Raw genomic sequence first — 19,876 nt, forward strand, 5'->3', positions numbered from 1 at the left:
AAATCGCTAGAAACTACGACGGATACACAGGGCATGAGTAAGTTTTTATTGATTTTACGTGTAAAATATTCAGATTTCGAAATATTTATCGTTGTAAATCGACCATATGTCGTTCCCCATACTATGCCTTATAACGTGTTCAAATTTTCAACGGTTCCTCCCGTAACTTAACACCGAGTCACACAACGCGTGACGCGTTCATGAATTCATCGTTGGCTTTTTCTCGAGACGTGAGCTTGGGCCGCCTGTGGGCAGACCAGATTATCGATTGAAGGATCGCTCACTCAAAACAAGGGGAGTGGATTGGCCCCATCGTTTTCAAGAGAGAGAGAGAGTTGTAATTTAGAAAGAGAGCTGTAATTTAGGCAACAGCGTACGTTGGCACGAGAGAGAAAAACAAGGAAGACAGCAGCGTGGTACAAGTGAGTTTGTCCTTCAAAGATCAAACATCAGCTAACGCAGTTAAGAAGCAAATGCGTGATCTCAGTCACAAGATTGACACTACACTACAACTCGTGTTTATCAGCAGAAGATTGGAACTACACTTCAAGCCCAGAGAAATCAAGTCTCCAATCATAAATGCGATCTGTAAACACTTTTCGGCAGCCCATGGGGATACAAGCCTCCTCAAAGAAAGCCAATTCCGCATTCTAAAAAAGTACCAAGGAAAATTAGACTGTCTTGTTCATGAGATGCTTTTCATCAAGCAGCGTAATCCTTGTCTCAGCACGCAGACTGATTCCATTTGCGCAAAACTCTTTGTTTAAAAGAACATTCCATTACCAATTGTCTTTTTAGTATTTAAACATTTTTTATCTTTCACTCTTTGACTTGATAATGACGTTAGCCAAATGTCGAGACGTCGTCAACATATTTTTTAATATGCTTTTACGAAAATGTTTTATCGCAATTTTTTTATCGTTAAAGCGTAAGAAAAGCTTGAAAAAAGTCAGGCCGCGACGGGGCAAATTTTTATTTAAAGGGTTCTCGGCGGCGACGGCCACGAGAATGTAGCGAAACCAAAGATCTAATGAGCAGAGCAATAACACAACACGTGCGTTTTAAAATTTTCTACATTTCTTAGCTGTCCCACTGAGAACAAAAACGTGAAATCACTATGGTTTACGTCCACTTAGCAAGAAAACCGCGACAGCCTTGAATATAGTCTTGTTTTCACCTTGAACTAAACACGACATTCACATATTATGCAAAAGGGAAGATGACGCATCATCAGAAACGGTTAATGCATCGAGCTACTGGCGAAATTCTGAACCATAACCAGTGGAAACAAATAGTAGCCAATGCAATCTGATTGGTGAAAGCAACATGTCCTGCACCAACTGATTGGTGAGAGTATCTCCACTTTTCAAGCCTCAGATGATGTTTTTGTGAGAATAAATGAATAAATAACTCGAAAACAATCATCTCTATAAATACAGTCATTAGAGCATTGCAGAAAATGGTATGTCACAATTCAAAGTCAAACTCTAATCCAGATCCTTTCAATTTCGCTAGTACTTCCTTTTCAAATCTCTGGTTTATCTCTGGGGTGAAGTGTTCCTTCCAGTTACCAACCACACCCTTGCAAAGAAACTTCGGTCCCTCTATCTTGTCTCCCAACGTGAAGCTTTGAACGTTCTTCATCATTCCTTTGAAGGTGCACTGTTCAGTTATTAGACTAATAACTTCTTCTGACAGTGGCTTATTGAGAAATTTGGAAATCATGCGAACGTTGGACTGAAGATCCTAAAAAAATAAATCATAGTAATAATAATGATATAGAGACTCATTTATTTGGCTCAACAATACTTTGCAGGGGACTTTGCATCGAGCAGATTACAATTTTTGAAAGAGAATTTTGCAGGTTCCCTCAATACTGGAATTTTTGGAAACAAAACCAGACCAAAACACTGGGAGTTACGTTCCCTACACTTTGTGAGAAGTGCGTAAACTCATAGACGTCTCCTGCAAACCAGTACAGAAAAGATACAGGAGACGGGGCCTACGGTGTTTCGTCTTTACCCGAGAAGCTCAAGACGTCTAACCCGATCTGAAGATGTCATAGCTAGCAAAGACAGCACGTCCTATTCAGTTATTTTTAGACCCTGACTGTTGATTCGGTCTGGGGCAATAATATCTTCCTTTTTTACTCGCACAGACTCTAAATGACATGAACTTAACTACGAGCACGATTAGCCCCTGAGCCCACATAGTTATTGCCAGTCAGACACATTTGAACAAAATCTTAATAACTCTACAAAGAAAGAGCGAAACGATGGGACTGAGGCGCGCATAAAAGTATTACACGCCTTTTACGTGCGTCTCAGTCCCAGATTTCCCTGCGGCGCGATAACATCAATCATTGTTTTTGACTCGCTTTTTGACCACTACTAATTGTGTTCCATCTAACATCTAGCAGGAATTCACCAACGTATCGGACGCAAACATTCATTCTCATAACACGCGATCTTCCTCCTCATAAAATGAACTTGTCAAAAAAATAAAAAAAATGTCTTATCTACCATGCACATCAAGCTGTGGAATGAGTGACCATCCTGCCTAGGAGACCAACCAAGAAAATCTTTTTGAAAAAAACTCCGTGATATTTTGTTTAGCATCCTGGCAAACAAAGTCTATAATCTCTCCTATACCCTCTTGGGTAGTGTATACCTGAGGGTTATTTTTAATCTCTCCTATACCTTCTTGAGTAGTGTATACCTAAGGATTCATTTTTAATCTCTCTTGTACCCTCTTGGGTAGTGCATCACTGAGGATTATTTTTAATCTCTCATATACCCTCTTGGGTAGTGTATACCTGAGGGTTTTTTTTACCTCTTCTATACCCTCTTAGGTAGTGTATACCCGAGGATTCATTTTTAATCTCTTGCATACCCTTAATCTCTCACCATGACCTGTATAAAGAAGGTTTTGTCGGAGTTAACCTAATATAGGCCTAGGTCTTCGATCATGGAGGTGAAATCAGCTTTTTCGGTGCCGCTTTTTAGGCTATTTTTGAGTTTCTTCGTTTTACGTGTTTTAAATCATTCCAGTTATATGTTTCTGTAACATTTGGTCAAGAATATTTGTGGACCTTGTATTAACGATTTACTGTTGTCTTCTTTAAGATATGTATTGTCTCTACAGAGAAAATAAGCTTAGCGTACCGCCCCTTAAGTTTTTTCGAATTAGACCCTTTAAATTTGTATGAGACATTTCTCTGGACTCTTGTTTCTGGAAAATGAGCGAACAAAGTAGAGTTGTATCTTGAAAATGATTAGAAATGTAATCATCGGAAGTTGCGGTTTTTTCCATTTCATTCGAGGGAAGCATTATTAACTTTTCTGAAGCGATTATTGGATGTCCTGGAATGTTTAGCGAACACCTCATGCCACCAAAAGGCGTCGAACCTTGGCTTGACTTATGCAAATTAGCTGGCTGCTTATTCAATGTGCAGCCAGCTAATTTGCATAACATTTTTCCCCGACATATTCAGAGTCACATTACATTGAAATGCATTACGCATATTTTGCGGAGCTAAACAAACTCCATTTATCAAACTGTTCAGGATTTAATGAAATTTGATAAAATAACTAGTCCATTCGCACTTGTTGGGTACCAAATTGAGTATTTACCATCTCAGATCCAACGCACGCTTATGGAATAATTGCTAACAGGAGCACGGGGCTCCTGTTCCTAAGCATCAACCTCCGAGCAACTCGCGCTGGATTTACACGCGAAAATATTTTAATCTTTGCAGGTAAAAGTGAATTAAAATCATCTTTTGGAGCTATTTTAGTATATGCTAAAACAGTGGGATGGGTAAAATTTCCGCACAGCTCCATACTATTGTAAAGCAAATCTGTTTTCCCAATGGAATGTATTGTTTTTGTCATTGTTTTCTCTATCCAAGAACTGAATGCATAATGTAGTATGGAGCTGTGCGGAAATTTTACCGTGGGATGTTACAGCTCAGTGTCGGTGGCTAACGGTGAATATTTACATTCACGCTTCGCGGCTCAGTAAATATCCACCGCAAGCTACTGAGGTATTTAGTAGTTGACTATATAAGCTTTCACCTGACATTTTCCTTTTCGACATATTTAACAGTAGTAACATTTGTTTAATATTTTAGTAGCTCACAACACTACTTAAGATAAAACATGACCCGCGTTAGACCCAATGTAGCTATTTGCGGGTCAGCCAATGTAATATTGATTATCTGAAAGTGTAAATAAAAAAGTGTGTCAATGAGAACAGATGAAAGGTTAAGGACTCTGTGGTAAGCATACAGAAGTAAGAGGGAAATTTTCATACCTTCTGCAGGTCTTCATATTTAAGGAACAGAACGTTAGGATCACGTCTGTGCTTCCACCATCCAAGAACATGATCACTCCATTTGTTGTAAACTGCTGATTAAAGGGAAATTATTCGCCTGATAAGCACTCAAGCTGAACGGCAAAACAAAAGTTTTACACGTACTGACAATACTGAACATAACTCCTGCGGGGAGTTATGTTCAGTTTACTACCTGATTCACGGATCAACGCTGGCGCACGGAATAACTAGTATTTAATTAAAGAAAAAGAAAAGGAAAATAAAAAGTTTATCAAACTGATAGCCTGCAGTGCTGGCTTATTATTTGGGCGAGTTATCGTTAAGAACCTCGTGATTTTATATTTAACCGGCAATGTTTGATTCTGGAAGTAAAAGCGGCGATAGGGGGGAGGAGGCTGTGAAAGGCCTACTGTGGCCGTGGTTCTCCTCCGTGATCGACATAAACGCAATTTGAAAACATTTCATGTACTTACTTTTACCCTCGATAAATAGTTTCGCATAAAATTCCCATGGTGCATTCATTCCGTTTGTGCCAAAGCTACCCATAAATTTGTAGCTTGAGACTGCAGCATCCTTGGGGTTGCGAGCGACGTAGATATATTTACAGGTTGTCTTGGCCTCGTCTGTACTCTTAGGAATCGCATCATAAGACAGGTGGCTCTTAAACAGACGAGGGCTCGGCATACTTTTAATATCAAGATGAGTTGATTCTGGTAATAAAGCTTTCTCTATGTACAAGACGCGATCTCCAAGAACTTTATTACTGATTTCGCCATCGTGATAAATCTGCCAGACAATTTCTTGAACCCAAGTGGTCCCTTAAATTAAAAAATACATCAAGACAATTGTGTCGCCAGCAATGTCGGGTTTAAGATTATTCACAAAAGCTCTGGGCAATATTTGCGTATGCAATGCTTGGATGAAAGAGAACAACGGCGAAAGCGATAAGATACCTTTGAGAATGCAGCTCTTCAAAGAATAGCATGGGATTATTCGAAAATCTTTCCAAGCTCCGCGTCATATACAATTGAAAATTAGCTCACCTGACTTGGGGTAACTGACAATAAATACATCATCAGGTTTCGTCTGAAAATTAGTGATGAAGTCGCACAACAACTCAGGACCTTGAGAGCCATACACAAAAAACGCTGGAATTCTTAAGCCTAGGATTTCAATCATTTCATTGGAGGTCCATTCCCCCTCACGTTCCTGAATGATCGGGTAAGACGCCATACTGTTCAGGAATTATGCCGAAACTGAGCTTCGAAAAATTTCGAAACGCGAAGGAGTCATTTGTTCGACACTTCAGAAAAATTTCCGTCATAACACCGCACTTCATTATGCATGCAGTTCTTTAATGAAAAACGATGGCTCCCCACATGGAGTAAGGTATTGTTTTAGAAAAGGCAGTATTCTTCCTTTAACTAAGTGCAGGTGGGGTCGCTAGTTTTATTAATGAGCCACGCGAACATTCAAAATCCATCGAAGCAAATTTTATACGTTGTAGAATTTAAGGAAGACGCTTGATTAGTGTGCTGATTCGCAATAACATTTATGCTATTTTATTTATTTATTTTCCACAAAACATTACCTGTAATTTAAAGGGAGGCTATCAATAATTACTGAAGGATTGAAATATTACAGTCAGTTACATATCAGAAAACAACGCAAGTCTGAATGAGGCTAGGAACAAGGTAGAAGTGTTTTAAAATTTGGGTGTCTCAGACGATAAATCATCGTACTAAGATATGTATTAGTCTGTATTGCACTTGTGATGAACTCATATGAAACTGATTTAAAAAATAAATTAATCATATCGAATTATGTCGCGCGTTTTTGAGAGTGTCCACGAGGGAAACAGGTGAAGACTGAAATTTGACCGCAATTACCCCACAGCACATGCGATTAATAAGGGTAATTGAACCGCTCGTTCGATTTGAAATCACAAGTATGAATTCAAACCAAAATTGCACGACATGAGGTTCAATTACCACTTTATTACATCCATTTTGAAATCACCCAAATACGGGACTTAGTAAGTTAAAACATTTTATTGATGCAGTACTGAGCCGGTTAGAAATTAAAATCATCCTTTTTTTTTTTGGGAGGGGGGGGGGGGTGAAGAATAAGAGTTTTGGAAACAAAAGTTGCAAAATTTGCGACGATACTCTTTGTCTTTCATTTTCCTGCAATTAGATTGGTTACTTTAAACAATCCTTGAATTCTGATTGGTTGTTTTGTTTTTAGTGTAGCCCCCTCATTGGCTGGGGAAAAGATGCGATTTAAAGCAAAAAATGGTGCGATTCGTGAATGAATCGCACCAATTAGAGCCAATCAGATTACAGGGACTACCAGTGATTTCAGAATGGGTGTAACAAATAAACAAACTAGGCTGTTCATAACTAATAATGTTCTGAGATTTGTTTTAAATTTAATAAGAATTTAGTTATGCAACGTGGGTCTATTAAATGACTATGGATTATCCAGAGACGTATCTTAGAAATAAGTCATTTCTTTCTCTTAATTATTCAGTATTCCACTAAATGGTTAGGGAATATTCGAGACAGACGCGTACATTTATGTAGGCGCGAGTGATTTAGGACCAGCACACGCGAGCGAGGCGTTCTCCCTCGTGTCGCGTGTTACTCATATTCTCGCCAAATGTCTGCTTCACAGGCCACTTGAACATCAGTTTTCATTCTGAAACATTCGTTCTCCGCAAAATTATTTGGAAAGAACATGGTATTGTTCATAGAGATTATATCTCAAATTCAAACTCCAATCCGCTTCCATGTAATTTTGCCAACACTTCCCGCTCAAATCTCTCAGTTAGCTCTGGAGTAAAGTAATTATTCGAGTCTCCTACCACGCCTTTTCGTAGCAGCGTAGTCCCACCATCGCTGAACGCGTAACTTGAAGCATTTTTCTTCATTCCACTGAAACTGCACTGTTTAGCAATGCGACAGAGGACATCCTCTGACAGCGACTTGTTGAGGAAGTTGGCGATTATTCTAACATGGGAAAGAAGATCCTAAAGCAGATTTGATCACATTTGTTTAAACAAGTTTTTAATACAAGTTTTAAACAAATTTTAAATAAGAATAGCAAATTACTCACAAATTCTCTTCCCCATTTGTAGCAGAACATCGCAATACACTTGGTACAATTTGGTCCGTTCGCGTAGTTACTCTAAGTCGACCTAGTGCAACCTAGTGCGACACACTGTGCTGTATCGTGACAAAGTGCCGACCACTGGCGCAAGTGTCATGCGACAAAATATTTTTCTCGATCAGCAAAAAATTTTCTGGATTTTGGAAAGATTCTTAGATTGTAAATTATTTTCGATTTTCACAAAAGTTATTTGTGGATGTATGAATTAAACCATGATTTGAAACTGTTTTCTCGATTTGACAAACTTTTCAAAAGCGATTTGTCAAAAAGATATCGATTCTATATATTTTTTGGGATTCGCAAAATATTTTTGGATTTTCCTCTTTCGGTTTCCGTAATAGGGTCTTAAATCATAGTTTTTTTCTCAATCGGTTCCTTAAATTAGGAAACAAACTACGTGAACTAGCCTATCTGAATTTAAATCACTGTAACGATTTAGGAGCCAACAAACCTTGTGCATATCTTCATATTTGAGAAACAAGATGTTCGGATCATCTTTCTGCTCCCACCAGCCCAGAACATGGTCATTCCAATGGTTAAATCCAACTGATTATAACATAGAGAAAACAATTTCATTCAGAACAAGTATTTCAATTTCAAAGTAAAAAAAGAAGTTGTTGTTCCTGTTCTTTGCGAGTGACTTACAATAAGGGTCAAAAATCCCAAGGACAGTTGCCAAATATCATCCCATAATTTCTTGACTCCATAGATCTATGTCTAAAATTTTCTGCTATTTCTGCCACAAATTACTTAAAATTTTAGCTCTCAGAATTTAAAAGCTATAAAGAAAACAAAAATACCGTTGGTGATATTTTTTTCCTTCTTAACATCATTCTGCTTGAAAAAGTATTGATATTTCAAGGCAAAATTCCTGTTTGTTCACTCTTGGCAGGGTGTGTATAACAAACCCTCCTGTACTTCTTTATTGTCTAGAAGTAAATTCTTCCTTTTCAGTTGGATAAAATCCAAATGAAAGAAAATTTGGGTGAAAAATTTCTTCAAATCTGCTAATTGAACACCAAGACACAAAAGTGATCTGAAATATGAACTTCACAAATAGGCAGAAGAAAATTTCAGTAGGTGGCAAAAAAAGACTCAGGTGTTCCACTATTCTCCTAAACAAACACAATGAACCTAGTTAAGTGTGTTCTCCATAGTTCAGAGGTAAGAATTGGAGTGCACAGCCAAGAAAAACATGAACATTAACAACTCTCTTTAAATTACAGCAAACTTCAGTTTCTTCAATCTCACCATTTCCTTCAATGAACAGCTTGGCACAAAATTCCCAGGGTCCACTATATCCATTTCCAATCAAATTTGAGCTTGTAATGAAATTGAAGTATGACACAGCAACATCTTTAGGATTGCGGGCAATGTAAATATATTTACAAGTGGTGTTATTGCTTGCACCTTTGGGAATAATTTTGTAAGGTAAGTGTGTCTTAAAAATGCGAGGACTTGGCAAAGAGTTGATCTCTGAAACTTGTATTGGAAAGTGTGGTGAAGTTAAAGTATCTAGGAATGCAATTCTTTTAGAAATTGAGTCACTGTTCACTTCTCCTCCATTAAAGATCTGCCAGACAATCTCTTGCACCCAAGTTGTCCCTAAACAAACAAAAGCAAGTTTATTTCAACTGTAGTGGATAATTGATACAATTTATTACAGTGCAGAGGTATATCAATAAGGAGAGTAGACTTTAATTATTACCAGCAAAATGTTAACAAAGCTGAGGAAGCTGGAAACAATTTTTTGAAACTAGTTGATAACAAAACATGTTTTGTGAAAAAAAAACTCTTATCTTAATTTTGCAAGACACGACAAGTCCCTAATAACAGTTTTCTAATTGGAATTTTAAAAAAAATTAACAAAAGATATGAATAAAATGATAATAAAGGTAAATAAAGGTGATAATAGGGGGGTTGTAGTCTCCTACGCAGTTGTTTGTTCAAATTTTATTTTATTTATATTTATTTTATGCAATAGGCTTCCCCTCCCATCCACCCCCTCCCCCCTTAGGAAACAGCTGCTCACATCTATGATCCACTTAACTGGTTTTAGTCTCCTTTGCCACCGTTGTTTGGTTTTGTCAGAATGCCATCCTTACATCACTATCAGTATTTACTCTCCTTATCATTTCACCTATTTTCTTGTGAGAGAGAACGCGCTGCGTGACAAGACCAAACAACTGCAGCGAAGGAGACTAAACTGATGGCGTGATAGTCCAGAAGGTAAACCGTTGTTAAAGCCATTGGTTTTTTATTACCAAGTAAATTTTTGCATCATGAAGCATGAAAATCCTGTCCTCAACAAGTACCAGGCAACATACAACATCTCGTTTATAGTTCCTCACCTGACTTTGGATAAGACGCCACAAAAACATCGTCCGTTCTCGGATGGAAATCCGAGATGAAGTCGCTAAGTAATTGTGGATCGGTTGTGAAATAAGATGGAATTTTCACTCCCAAGACTTCGAAGAAGTTTCGTGACCTCCATTCCCCTTCTTTTACTTGGATGACTGGAAAGCTGGTCATGATTTCGAAATACTCTTAGCACTTTAGTTACTAGTGTGTGCAGCACGACCGATCACTATTTTGCCCAAACTAGAAGAGCGAAATCTGGGGAGAGCGAGGGGGGTCTCTCAAGAAAATCTAGAATGGCCCTGAAATATGGGATGCTAGGACTGTGAATTGCTCATTATTAGTAGAGGAAACTGACGCCTTTAGCTAAAGGATAACTAATAATGGGAAAATAGCTCAGTTGGTAATAAGTTTAGTTTGAACTAACATTTAAATCAAAGTCAAACACTGCAGTAGGTGACGTATATCAGGAACGACTTTGATTATTTTTAGTACAATCAAAACCATAACAAAATTGTTGAACGTGATTGGTTCTCACCAGCCCAATTTGAGCACTAATAGTATAGGCGTCATACTTGTAATGCGACAGTGTAATTCAATGTAATAGAACAGTTTGACACATCATGCCTGTGTACGTGGAAAGTACACGTCATGTGCGCACGATGTTGTCGCGCACGTCGCCGAGTTAACTTTTGTTTTTTGTTCCATGAAAACATATAACCCATATCTTATTTCTTCCTCGAATTTTGTCATAGCTTTGATCAATTGGCAGCAGGACTTCGTGTCGTCCAATTCTGCCTGTGATCATGCTCATGATTAACAATGCATGCTCTCAGATGGGACTAACATGGCTCTTATCAACCTAATCCCATTGGATTTATTCCACAGAAATCAAGACACCAAACGGAATTTTACCATCAGGGTTAGTACACACAAATACAACAAAAAAAACCGATATTTAGTCAACGTTACTGCAACTAAGCTCGCTCCGGCAACCGATTAGAAACAATATGTTCATTTTTATCTTATCAGCTGAGAGCATATTTAAATGTAAAAAAAAATGTCGCATACATTCACTCTGCAACGATTCCTGTCTAATCATTTTGAGAACTCGATACTGGAAAACAAGCTAAATATCGTTCATTGTTTGGTAAGTCATTTCAGTCAGTATTTTGTAATTAAACCCTACGACTGTAATTCAAGATCAAACTGATCTTCTGTATTTTCTATGAAGACGATAGTAAATTGACTGTCTCACTATAAATTATCATTAATAGTTCGGAAAAAGTGCTTCTCTCAAATGCGGAAAGTTTGGGAAAGATGGATGATAGTGCGGTAATCCCGCAGATAAAATATTTAAAAAAATTGTTCAAGTGTAGGGTAGGAGGCACATCAGCAATGTGAAACGGAGTTGGACGTCAGGCAATTATCGATAGCCGGTTTTGGGGCCAGACAGTTTTAAATGTAAACATCCTTCATTCATAAAACACTTTAGATCAATACATCTTGCGAAGGTATTCGACGGATACACTAAAACGACCGTCCAGTAATCAGGAAGAAATTACAAACACTAATGAAATATAGAAACAATCAAAACAACTGGTTATGGTGTAGGTGGGAGGAAAACAAAACTCTCTTGGAAGCTAGTGTTTATCTTGTTGCATGCAATTGCTTGCTTGATCGTTAATAACACGTGCACATATACCTAAATGGTAATATGCTTAAGTTATTTCGCAATTAAAACGCGTTAGCGTGGTGCCTAGCCACTGGTTCTATCCAAATGTTAGGACTTCCATGCCGAACAAATTGCTCAATCTTAACCGGCGAAAGGGCTAACATAGAAACTGTCTGTACCCAGTTTAGACCTCTCAGTTATCAATGTCTAGATTCATGCTTCAATATTTTAAAATGGAGATTAACACTTACGATAGTACACGAGGGGCTGAAAGTCAAGGTTTGGAGGAATTTCGGCGGTAGTCTATAAACCAAAACTTATTTCTCCATTATGTTTTGAAGGCCACTAGAAATATAGGAAATTCTTTACCCCAGGTTTTTCAAACTGTAAGCCAGGTCTTCATGCTTTTCGCCTTAACTTTGCATTTTCTGCGTTTTCCTCAATTCCTGCAGTTGTTGCTTCATAATCAGAAGGACAGTTTAAACTTAACCAGACTTAATCATTGGATGGCGTTCAAAATGTGGATGAGTCGTATTTCCTACTGTAGTTCCGATGCATTTATTTAGTTGTAAGCTCTGGGGAAAACCGATTTTTTCCGCTCGCTCACAGAAATTGTTTTTCTCTCTCACTAATGAATTCATTGACTGTATTTGTGGGCGCAAGGTTACGAGCTCGGAGCTAGGTTGCAAGCTCATAAATTGACTCCGTTCTGCCAATCAGAATGCTACAAATTCAATAGGCGTGTTCCAGTTTTTATTTAAAGCACATGTATTCTCTAGGTTCCCATTGGATACTTGAGATAATTTTTCTTTATGTTTCCTGCTCGCTTAAACGAAATGAACCGCTCATGTAACTTTCCAAAGCTGGGCTCTGTTAGCTGAAAATACAAAATGAAACCAATGGTCTGGGAGATTGTGGCCATTCTTTCAGCCATTTATTCCATAGCAACTAATTATAAATCAACATACATTAATCTAGAAATCCTGATTCATTTCCAGCAAATTTGAGGGCAAACCTATGACGCAGCCCAAACCTAAAGAGGAATCCAATATATAACAAATTTAGTGGGTAGGATACAGGCAGGGATAACCTTTGCAGTCTGGTAACTAAAGAAAAAAGGCCCGCAACCAGGCCTGTAATTGTACTTAAACGCCCCTCATACAAGTCCCATATTTTATATGATCCTCAGTACTGGAACAAGCCGGCAAGGCAAGCCGCATAAAATCATTTATTCCGGAGGGGAATAAATTTCCTTTATTCCTATTGGCCTTTGTGAAGACGAAAGTCGAAAAACGCCGTTCTAATTTAAAACGGAATTTACACCACAACTAATCCCTGAGGAAAAAGAAAACACTGAGAAAGGAATACACGTGGTTTAACCCAACAAATCACAAGAAACGATGGAAAACAATATGTCTGTCCTCTGTCATTCATCAAAGTTATATTACAAATTTCTCAGCCAGGTGAGTGCAATCAAGCAAGATTCAACAAGTACAAGAAACTTTATTGGCAAATGAAAAGCAGAGATAAAGTTTCGAAAAACAAATAATGGTGAAATATATTAATATTTGTCGAAATACCGATCAAGCGAGAAATAACGGTAAAATAAAAAAAAAAATTATCGTATTTCTCTATCTTTTTCTACAGGGGATGCTCGTGGAAAACACAGATTAGTTTTTGTCCCTCATTTGTCATGGACAAATCTTAACATTTCCCGCTATGTGACAATTAAGCTCAAATTTATCACCCTTTTTGTTTTTTTCGAAATAAATTTGCTTCTTTGCTTTTTAACTTTTTTGAAAGAAATACTATTTTTTTTATTCAGCTGATAATTGTATCGGTCCTGAGCGCAACACTCGTTGAGTTTCTTACTTACTTCATGTCCAAATCATTTTTAATCTAATACCATTCTCCTGAAACGGACAACAAGTCAGGTGATGTCTATTTAAAGTCCAAGCCCTGTTACTGAAGATGGAGCCCTCCATCTACTGGTAATGACACCCCTGTGATGAACGAGGCTTTGGGTGAACACAAAAAAGCAGTCACGTGACCGAACTCGCGACCTTCCCCGAACCGCTTCATGGGAGATCCTTGAATCATGCCCTGAACAGCCTCGCTTTCAATTCCACCCTTGCTTGCAGTCATGTGATGCCAGGCGTCAGATAAGATGTAGCCAGGAATGATGGCATTCACAGTGATTCCGCGGGGGGCCAGGGCTTGGGCGTAATACCGCACCTGTATTGGCCAGATCATGTAACGCAAGTACAGTTTTAGAATATTTTAAGCTATTTTACTGTTTGTATAGCTTGGAAAAGTTAAATTCAGTATATTTTTTGAACTCGTCGTTTATAATGTGTTTAAATATTCTCTATCGCTAGCCATTGTCATTCCAGTTGGGTTTCTTAAAGTCTTTTTCGAGGTTAACCAATCTTCCAAATAAATATTTCGTAAAACGGTCATCTTTCACGCGTCGCAAAAAATGTACCATGAGGCAGCTCCTATCACATTGCTATTCTACTTTATTCTCTGACTTGGTCAAATTTTCTGAATTCACGAAGAAACTCGCTTGTTACTGTGAAACAATTAAGCTACTGGGGTGCTCATGATCATGAGAAAGAAACGTGTCTGGCTCTCCTCGTAACGTAGCACTGACCCAAAGGATCTCGAATCGTTGAGCTGTTATGATACGAATGCTCCCTCCGTCGGTAAGGAAGTGCCGAGATGTATATCAAGAACCTATGATTGTCGCACTACATCTTGGTACGAGTATTTTTCAAAACTTATAAGGTGCTTAACTGACACTAGGAGGGATTCCGTTGCGGTTTGATAATCGAAACCTAATTTTCTCATTTGTTTACTGCTGGGACAAAAACGGTAATATAAGATTGACACACTTATTTACCATAATTTGTCACGCAAGCCTTATGACTCGAATCCTCACGGGAGTATCAAACTCTTTGTCTCTCGCCTCGTAACAAACATTGAACAATGGCCTCTATTTATTCTTTAAACTAAGAGTTATTTGAACAGCGTTTTTTAAGCAAACGTAGATGACAGGCTTGCTATTGTATGACCAATAATATTGCCCGAGGGTTTAAGTGTTAAAAGGAGTTGTTAGACCTCGTTTGTAACGGAAGTTAAATGGAAAAGGACACGCTTTCTCCAGAAAAAATGGAATTTATTACCTCCAACTTTATGATTAAGCAGTTCATAATGTATTTGGTAAAAGAGGAAATAGTTTGTTGTAATCTGGCGAACCGAAGAAACTTCAAGGGTCCAATTTATGCAAATATGAGTAATTAGAATGGCATAAGTTATCAAAGTCATCTGTGGCAACTGAAGAATGCAGACCCATATTATCTTATTGAACCAAGCAGACAAAAAATTGAAGATTTTTGAGCGAATCCCTTAAATTATTCAGCATGCGTGAGAAAGGTGTAGCTTCAAAACCTCACAACAAGGACAATGTATCTTGTAGTTGTACACCCTATCAACTTACCAGTAATTCTAAGCCTCCTTTGGCTTGAGTTGTTATGGCGTAGCCTGGTTTTACTGTCTGCATGCAGTTGGAGCCATAGGTAGATACCGCCAAGATGTAACCTTTACCATCTTCCATGATTTTTATCGCTCTTTCGACCATTCGTATGAAGCATTTTGGATAAATCTCTTGGAAGTAGTCGTAAGTGGCGAAATCGTCAAATTTGCCAGAGGCGATAGTTTCTTTGTAACTCGCGGCCGCTTTCTTGGCTGCTTCGGTTTCCGCTACTGATGACACACCAATGGCAGCTCCGGCGTTGTGTACCAATGCATTAAGCTTGTTTCCGAAATTCTTCTCCACGCAATCAAAGATTGCATCAACAGCTTCAGGTTTAACAAGGTCTCCTTTCACGACAAAAACTTGGACTCCATGTTTATCTTCCAGGGTCTTCTTGGCCTGTTCGGCGCGTTCTGTGTTGGCGTTGTACGTAAGAATCAAATGGCTGTAGCCATTGCTTGCCAGTTCCTTAGCAGCATCAAAGCCCAGACCTCGGGTTCCTCCGGTGATTATACCGAACATGCTGAACTTGAAGACGCGTCAGCAGAGAATGTAGTACCTGTAGAAGCTTCCAAGCGTATAAGACCAGCTGGTCTCAGTGGGAGGGGCGATAAACAAATGCAACTGGTCAGGGAGCAATTACTTCTGTCAAGAGAATAATAACTGTTGATATTCTCTTGCCTCCGTCATATCATGTACAGCCTCTCATAAGTTGGATGTTCCATTTAATTTTCGCCACCTTTTCCTCTGTACCGGGCACGCCTAATCGAAGAGCTTTTAAGTAACCACAAGTGTGAGACTCTGAATCTGACCTAAAATTTAGACAGTTTGCCAATTCTCAATCGCGACGCGTCTCGATGATCTGTTTGCTGCCCTTTCTTACTCTTGATTTTACAATGACAACGAGCGCCTACTTGTTAAACTCAGACTAAGTTCGAGACTTTCTTGTCTCAGTTCAGGCAAACGTCATAATAGAGGATGCCATTTCTGATCCGTGGCCTTTGAATTTCGGGCCTTAAGGCTCTATACTAGGCCCTGCACTGTTTACAATGTGTATCAATAATCTACTGTCGGTTCTCAAGCTGGTAAATCTTCAGGTTATGCGGACGCACAAGTTTTCTTATCCCTCCTCTTACAAGGTTACCGATGCAAGCGCTGCTAACCTTCAGCTTTACTTGTAAATCAAAACCTTTCAGAAATATCCAGTTGGCGCTAGCATAATTTGTTATTGGTTAATCCAGAAACGATCAAACTCTTGTTTAACCGTGTTCCACAACTCTTGCGAAATTTTCTTCGTCTATTAATTTCTGTTACTGGAAATCTATGGAAAGGAGATTGAACCAGAACCTGTACATGTCGCTAAGGACCTGGGCGTTCATATTGACAAAACCCTAAGCCTTAGCGAACATACATATCAAAGCTTGTTTCGAGGTTTGTCCATAAACCTTTTCAAATTAATATAATTAAGCAATTGTTTGTGCGAAACAGAACTATACTTCAAATAAATATTACCTTTGCATCTATTCAACCGTTTTATTATTGACTATTTTGGGTAAAACGTCCAAGTCCAATAAAAATAAGCACAACTTGAACAGAACTTCGTGGGAAAAAACGTCCTCGGTGTGAAATTCGATCACATCTCATGGGATCTTTAATCACTTCAGTAGCTTTCCATCAAAAACTTTTAAACAATGTCTCTTTTGTTCATAATTATTTTCACAATCGGGTGCCTAATTATTCGAATGCTATTTTTTCTTAGGTTTACAGACTCACAATAGACGACTCAGAACTATTGTAATCAACACACGACCTAAATTCTGCCACACTGTCGGTCGGTGAAATTCGCCCCAGAAAAAGTCGTGCCGGAAAATGTTGTGCTCGAAAACGACGTGAAAGAAAGTTGAAGGTGCACTAAAGAGAAACTGAGGTGGTGAAAATGAAGTTGACGAGAACCATTACGTATGATTGCTTTGAATACTTTCCAGGTCCCCTGTTCTTTAACTAGACGTCGTAACAGCAAAGAGTCTGGGACGAGGCTCCTAAGAACATTGTTCTAAGTGTAGCTGACATGTCACGCGGAACAACACTGCTATCATCAGTTCTCAGATCATTCCGGTCGATTTCATTCGTCAAAACGGGGAATACACTTGGCAATACGATTGAGACGGTGAGGCCACCTCCTGAAGACATGGCAGATAGCGAAACACTGACGGCAACTTTTGCTATGAGCTGATTTTGGTTCCCCGAGGCTCAGTTTGGATGCGCTAATGGCGTCGTCCGAACTAAGGTCGGATACACTGGAGGATCCAAGTTATTTCCGACCTACACAAGCCTGTGAGTATTTAAGTTACCAGCCAAAGTTGAACCTGTCGAAAATATTATCCTCCTGTTTAATTTATTTTATTATTTTAAGCGAAATCGGACAGTGTTAAGAGAAAATAAATCACGCATTTCGATTATTGCATTGCATAACAACATTACTCGATCGTCTAAGTTATGTGATGTTTTACGATGTATACATGGTTTAAACTTTAGGGGTAGGCTCATATTTGTAGAGAATTGCGTAAGGAAAAAATATTAGCTGTTCTTTTATTTCTCAGTGTCACAATTTCTTTCAAAACCATTAGCTATCGGAAGCTTTTACCTTGCTGAGTCATGGAACGTAAATAGTACGTTACCGCAAGTTGAAATTGTTTATGTCGTCATGGAGATGATATTTCTTTAGTCATAGTCACATCCACACCTTAAGCGGTTCGCAGCACCTGTTTAATGAGAATTTGTGGACATAAAATATTCGCTGTCGATAAGCTTCTTAGAGTTTTCATGCTGACTCACTCTGTCAAAGACTACTGGGCTTCATGCTCGACTTCTCTCTGGTTCACCATTTAATTTGGTGATCTAGAATTATTGTCACGAAAAAAATGATACAGGAAAATTTATTACTAGCAGGAAAAAATCTCGGGAGGATAAAAAAATTATAAATAACAAATTCCAGCCAATTTTGTTGTGTAGACTCCAATCATAGTTTGCAAAAAATGAGGTAAATGTAGAGATAAACAGCATTGAGATTGTAATATATTGGTGTAGTGTTCATCAAGAGGATGGGTTTCAACATTGAAAAATTTTTGAGTTTAGACTTTTGTCAACTTGCGTGATTAATAACTTGTTACTATCCAAGTGTAAGGGCTGAACTGGGGAATATTGGCCCAAGGTTGTGGCAGTGTGTGCCAAGTGAAAGGAAGTATGTACTAAAATGACAGGGGGCCAGTATTCTTCGGTGCGGCTTAAGGAAGCAAGGTTAGTAAGTAGATATTATACAGTACTTGGACTAACTTTGTTGTTGTTGTTTTTTAATTGCTGGCATGCGAGATGAACTTTACAAGGCCTATGAACATTTCTGTGGAAATGGTTTCTGTGGCAAAATCCAGACCAAGTAAGAGCTAGACTACCCTGCCTTGTAATAATTTCCTTTATTTACTTTGACTCGTTCTATGTCAGTGGGGACCATACAGAAACCTTGGAGTTGGAGTATGACCCAAACTGTACAACTTACAAGGATCTGTTGAAAATATTTTGGAAAAATCACAACCCTACAGCAGTCCATAAAGCTCAGTACATGTCAGCCATTTTTTATCACAACGAGGATCAGAAACAACTTGCAGAGGAGACTCGTGAGGAACATCAGAAGATAGTCAAAAGAAAGATAGTAACAAAGATCCTTCCAGCAAACACGTTCTACGTAGCTGAACAGTAGGTGTTTTAATTTCATTTTTTTTTTCCACAACATATCACTTTGATCTTTACAGATACATGTATAAACCAAATAGTTAACAGTGCTCCAAGCACTGGTTTTTCAAGTTGCTGTTTTGCCACCAAAAATCAGAAATGGTCCCCAGAAATTGAACTTTTTTGAAAATGTTGTTTTGGACACTGTTTAAATTCTGTTTAAGTTACTAAACTGCTGATCATACCACTCTCTTTGAAATAAACAATTAAGCTGTGATGTGGCAGGCTTTTATCTCAGACTTACATGCAGTACTTGCACCAATAAGGAGATAGGGAAAACAAACCAACACAAATTACATTTTGGGCAAATTTTTCCCGCCAAGGAGTACTTTAAATGAGTTTTAATAAACTGTTGAAAAGCTGACAAAATATTTGGGGGCGGGGGTAATTTGCATTATGCTAGACTGGTGTCCTATCCAGGGAAGTATCAGAACTCTCAGTTGCCTTTCTTTGGAGAAGCTTCTGCACTATTGGTGGCTCTTGATTCATGTTAGAAGACCTTATTTATTTCCTAATGATTTTTGTAAGATTTCAAATTATCTAGATCCCAAATATTTTAAACTTTCCACTTCCCACAGACTTTGGTTGATAACTATCACCATGATAAATGTTACTTGCCAGTGGACATCTTAAGTCATTGTCATTGACCACAATATTCAATTTATTTATTTCCATTGACAGTTTGAATTATTAGTGGTCTGTCATTTGCAATAAGCTGATATGAAGGCAGTCAGCTATTTTTAAGATTTGTTCCAAAGAACACAAAGAGTGGCTGATATTTTTAACTTGAAATGAAATCTTTGATATTCCAATTCAGATACCATCAAAAGTACATGCTGCGACAGCACCCCTTGCTGCTGAACAGTCTGGGCTTAAATGATGAAGAGCTGAAGAAGTCTCGGGTTGCAGCTCGTTTAAATGGTTATGTTGGAGGTTATGGTTCCATAAAGAGCTTTGAAGCTGAAGTGGATGGGCTAAAATTAAGTAATCAGCAAATAGAAATGGTGAAAGAGATC

The 19,876-nt window shown here is 38.4% G+C and overlaps 4 protein-coding genes across 5 annotated transcripts; 1 reads left to right on the top strand and 3 right to left on the bottom strand.

Moving 5' to 3' along the window:
* Positions 1–944: 944 nt before the first annotated feature.
* Positions 945–5,689, bottom strand: LOC113668028 (sulfotransferase 1C2). Of its 2 annotated transcripts, none has more exons than XM_089201566.1 (4): positions 5,379–5,689; positions 4,809–5,153; positions 4,315–4,409; positions 945–1,746 (listed from the first exon to the last, which is right to left on the bottom strand). In XM_089201566.1, the coding sequence occupies exons 1-4, from the start codon at positions 5,566–5,568 to the stop codon at positions 1,468–1,470; spliced, it is 909 nt and encodes a 302-aa protein (XP_089057692.1). In that variant the 5' UTR covers positions 5,569–5,689; the 3' UTR covers positions 945–1,467. The 2 variants fall into 2 exon arrangements, with proteins under 2 accessions (XP_089057692.1, XP_089057693.1); XM_089201567.1 differs by having other exon boundaries at positions 4,315–4,406; positions 5,379–5,671.
* A 173-nt stretch (positions 5,690–5,862) lies between these two features.
* LOC113668007 (sulfotransferase 1B1-like) lies at positions 5,863–10,123 on the bottom strand. The gene is made up of 4 exons (XM_089201568.1): positions 9,858–10,123; positions 8,758–9,111; positions 7,958–8,052; positions 5,863–7,366 (listed from the first exon to the last, which is right to left on the bottom strand). Exons 1-4 carry the CDS (start codon positions 10,036–10,038, stop codon positions 7,094–7,096), a joined length of 903 nt encoding a protein of 300 aa, XP_089057694.1. The 5' UTR covers positions 10,039–10,123; the 3' UTR covers positions 5,863–7,093.
* Positions 10,124–13,022: 2,899 nt separating this feature from the next.
* Positions 13,023–15,792, bottom strand: LOC113668035 (uncharacterized). Its single transcript, XM_027183920.2, has 2 exons — positions 15,039–15,792; positions 13,023–13,774 (listed from the first exon to the last, which is right to left on the bottom strand). The coding sequence occupies exons 1-2, from the start codon at positions 15,594–15,596 to the stop codon at positions 13,502–13,504; spliced, it is 831 nt and encodes a 276-aa protein (XP_027039721.1). The 5' UTR covers positions 15,597–15,792; the 3' UTR covers positions 13,023–13,501.
* A 1,309-nt stretch (positions 15,793–17,101) lies between these two features.
* On the top strand, positions 17,102–19,876 carry LOC113668014 (peptide methionine sulfoxide reductase; the record flags this gene model as incomplete). Its single annotated transcript, XM_027183897.2, has 3 exons — positions 17,102–17,408; positions 18,573–18,824; positions 19,678–19,876. Coding segments are annotated over exons 2-3 (333 nt in total), but the record flags the coding sequence as incomplete, so codon positions are not given.

The sequence above is a fragment of the Pocillopora damicornis genome, chromosome 3, assembly GCF_964200805.1.
Source record: "Pocillopora damicornis chromosome 3, jaPocDami1.2, whole genome shotgun sequence".
NCBI classification, from domain to species: domain Eukaryota; kingdom Metazoa; phylum Cnidaria; class Anthozoa; order Scleractinia; family Pocilloporidae; genus Pocillopora; species Pocillopora damicornis.

Bases quoted from the DNA above. Each gene is read 5' to 3' on its own strand.
- LOC113668007 (XM_089201568.1), bottom strand. From the start codon at position 10,038: ATGACCAGCTTTCCAGTCATCCAAGTAAAAGAAGGGGAATGGAGGTCA. The intron at 9,112-9,857 runs GTGAGGAACTAT...TTGTTTGTTTAG, and splicing joins GGCGTCTTATCCAAAGTCAG to GGACAACTTGGGTGCAAGAG. The intron at 8,053-8,757 runs GTGAGATTGAAG...TGTTATAATCAG, and splicing joins GCTGTTCATTGAAGGAAATG to TTGGATTTAACCATTGGAAT.
- LOC113668028 (XM_089201566.1), bottom strand. From the start codon at position 5,568: ATGGCGTCTTACCCGATCATTCAGGAACGTGAGGGGGAATGGACCTCC. The intron at 5,154-5,378 runs GTGAGCTAATTT...TTTTAATTTAAG, and splicing joins TGTCAGTTACCCCAAGTCAG to GGACCACTTGGGTTCAAGAA. The intron at 4,410-4,808 runs GTAAGTACATGA...CCCTTTAATCAG, and splicing joins ACTATTTATCGAGGGTAAAA to CAGTTTACAACAAATGGAGT.
- LOC113668035 (XM_027183920.2), bottom strand. From the start codon at position 15,596: ATGTTCGGTATAATCACCGGAGGAACCCGAGGTCTGGGCTTTGATGCT. The intron at 13,775-15,038 runs GTAAGTTGATAG...TGGCCAATACAG, and splicing joins AAGGAGGCTTAGAATTACTG to GTGCGGTATTACGCCCAAGC.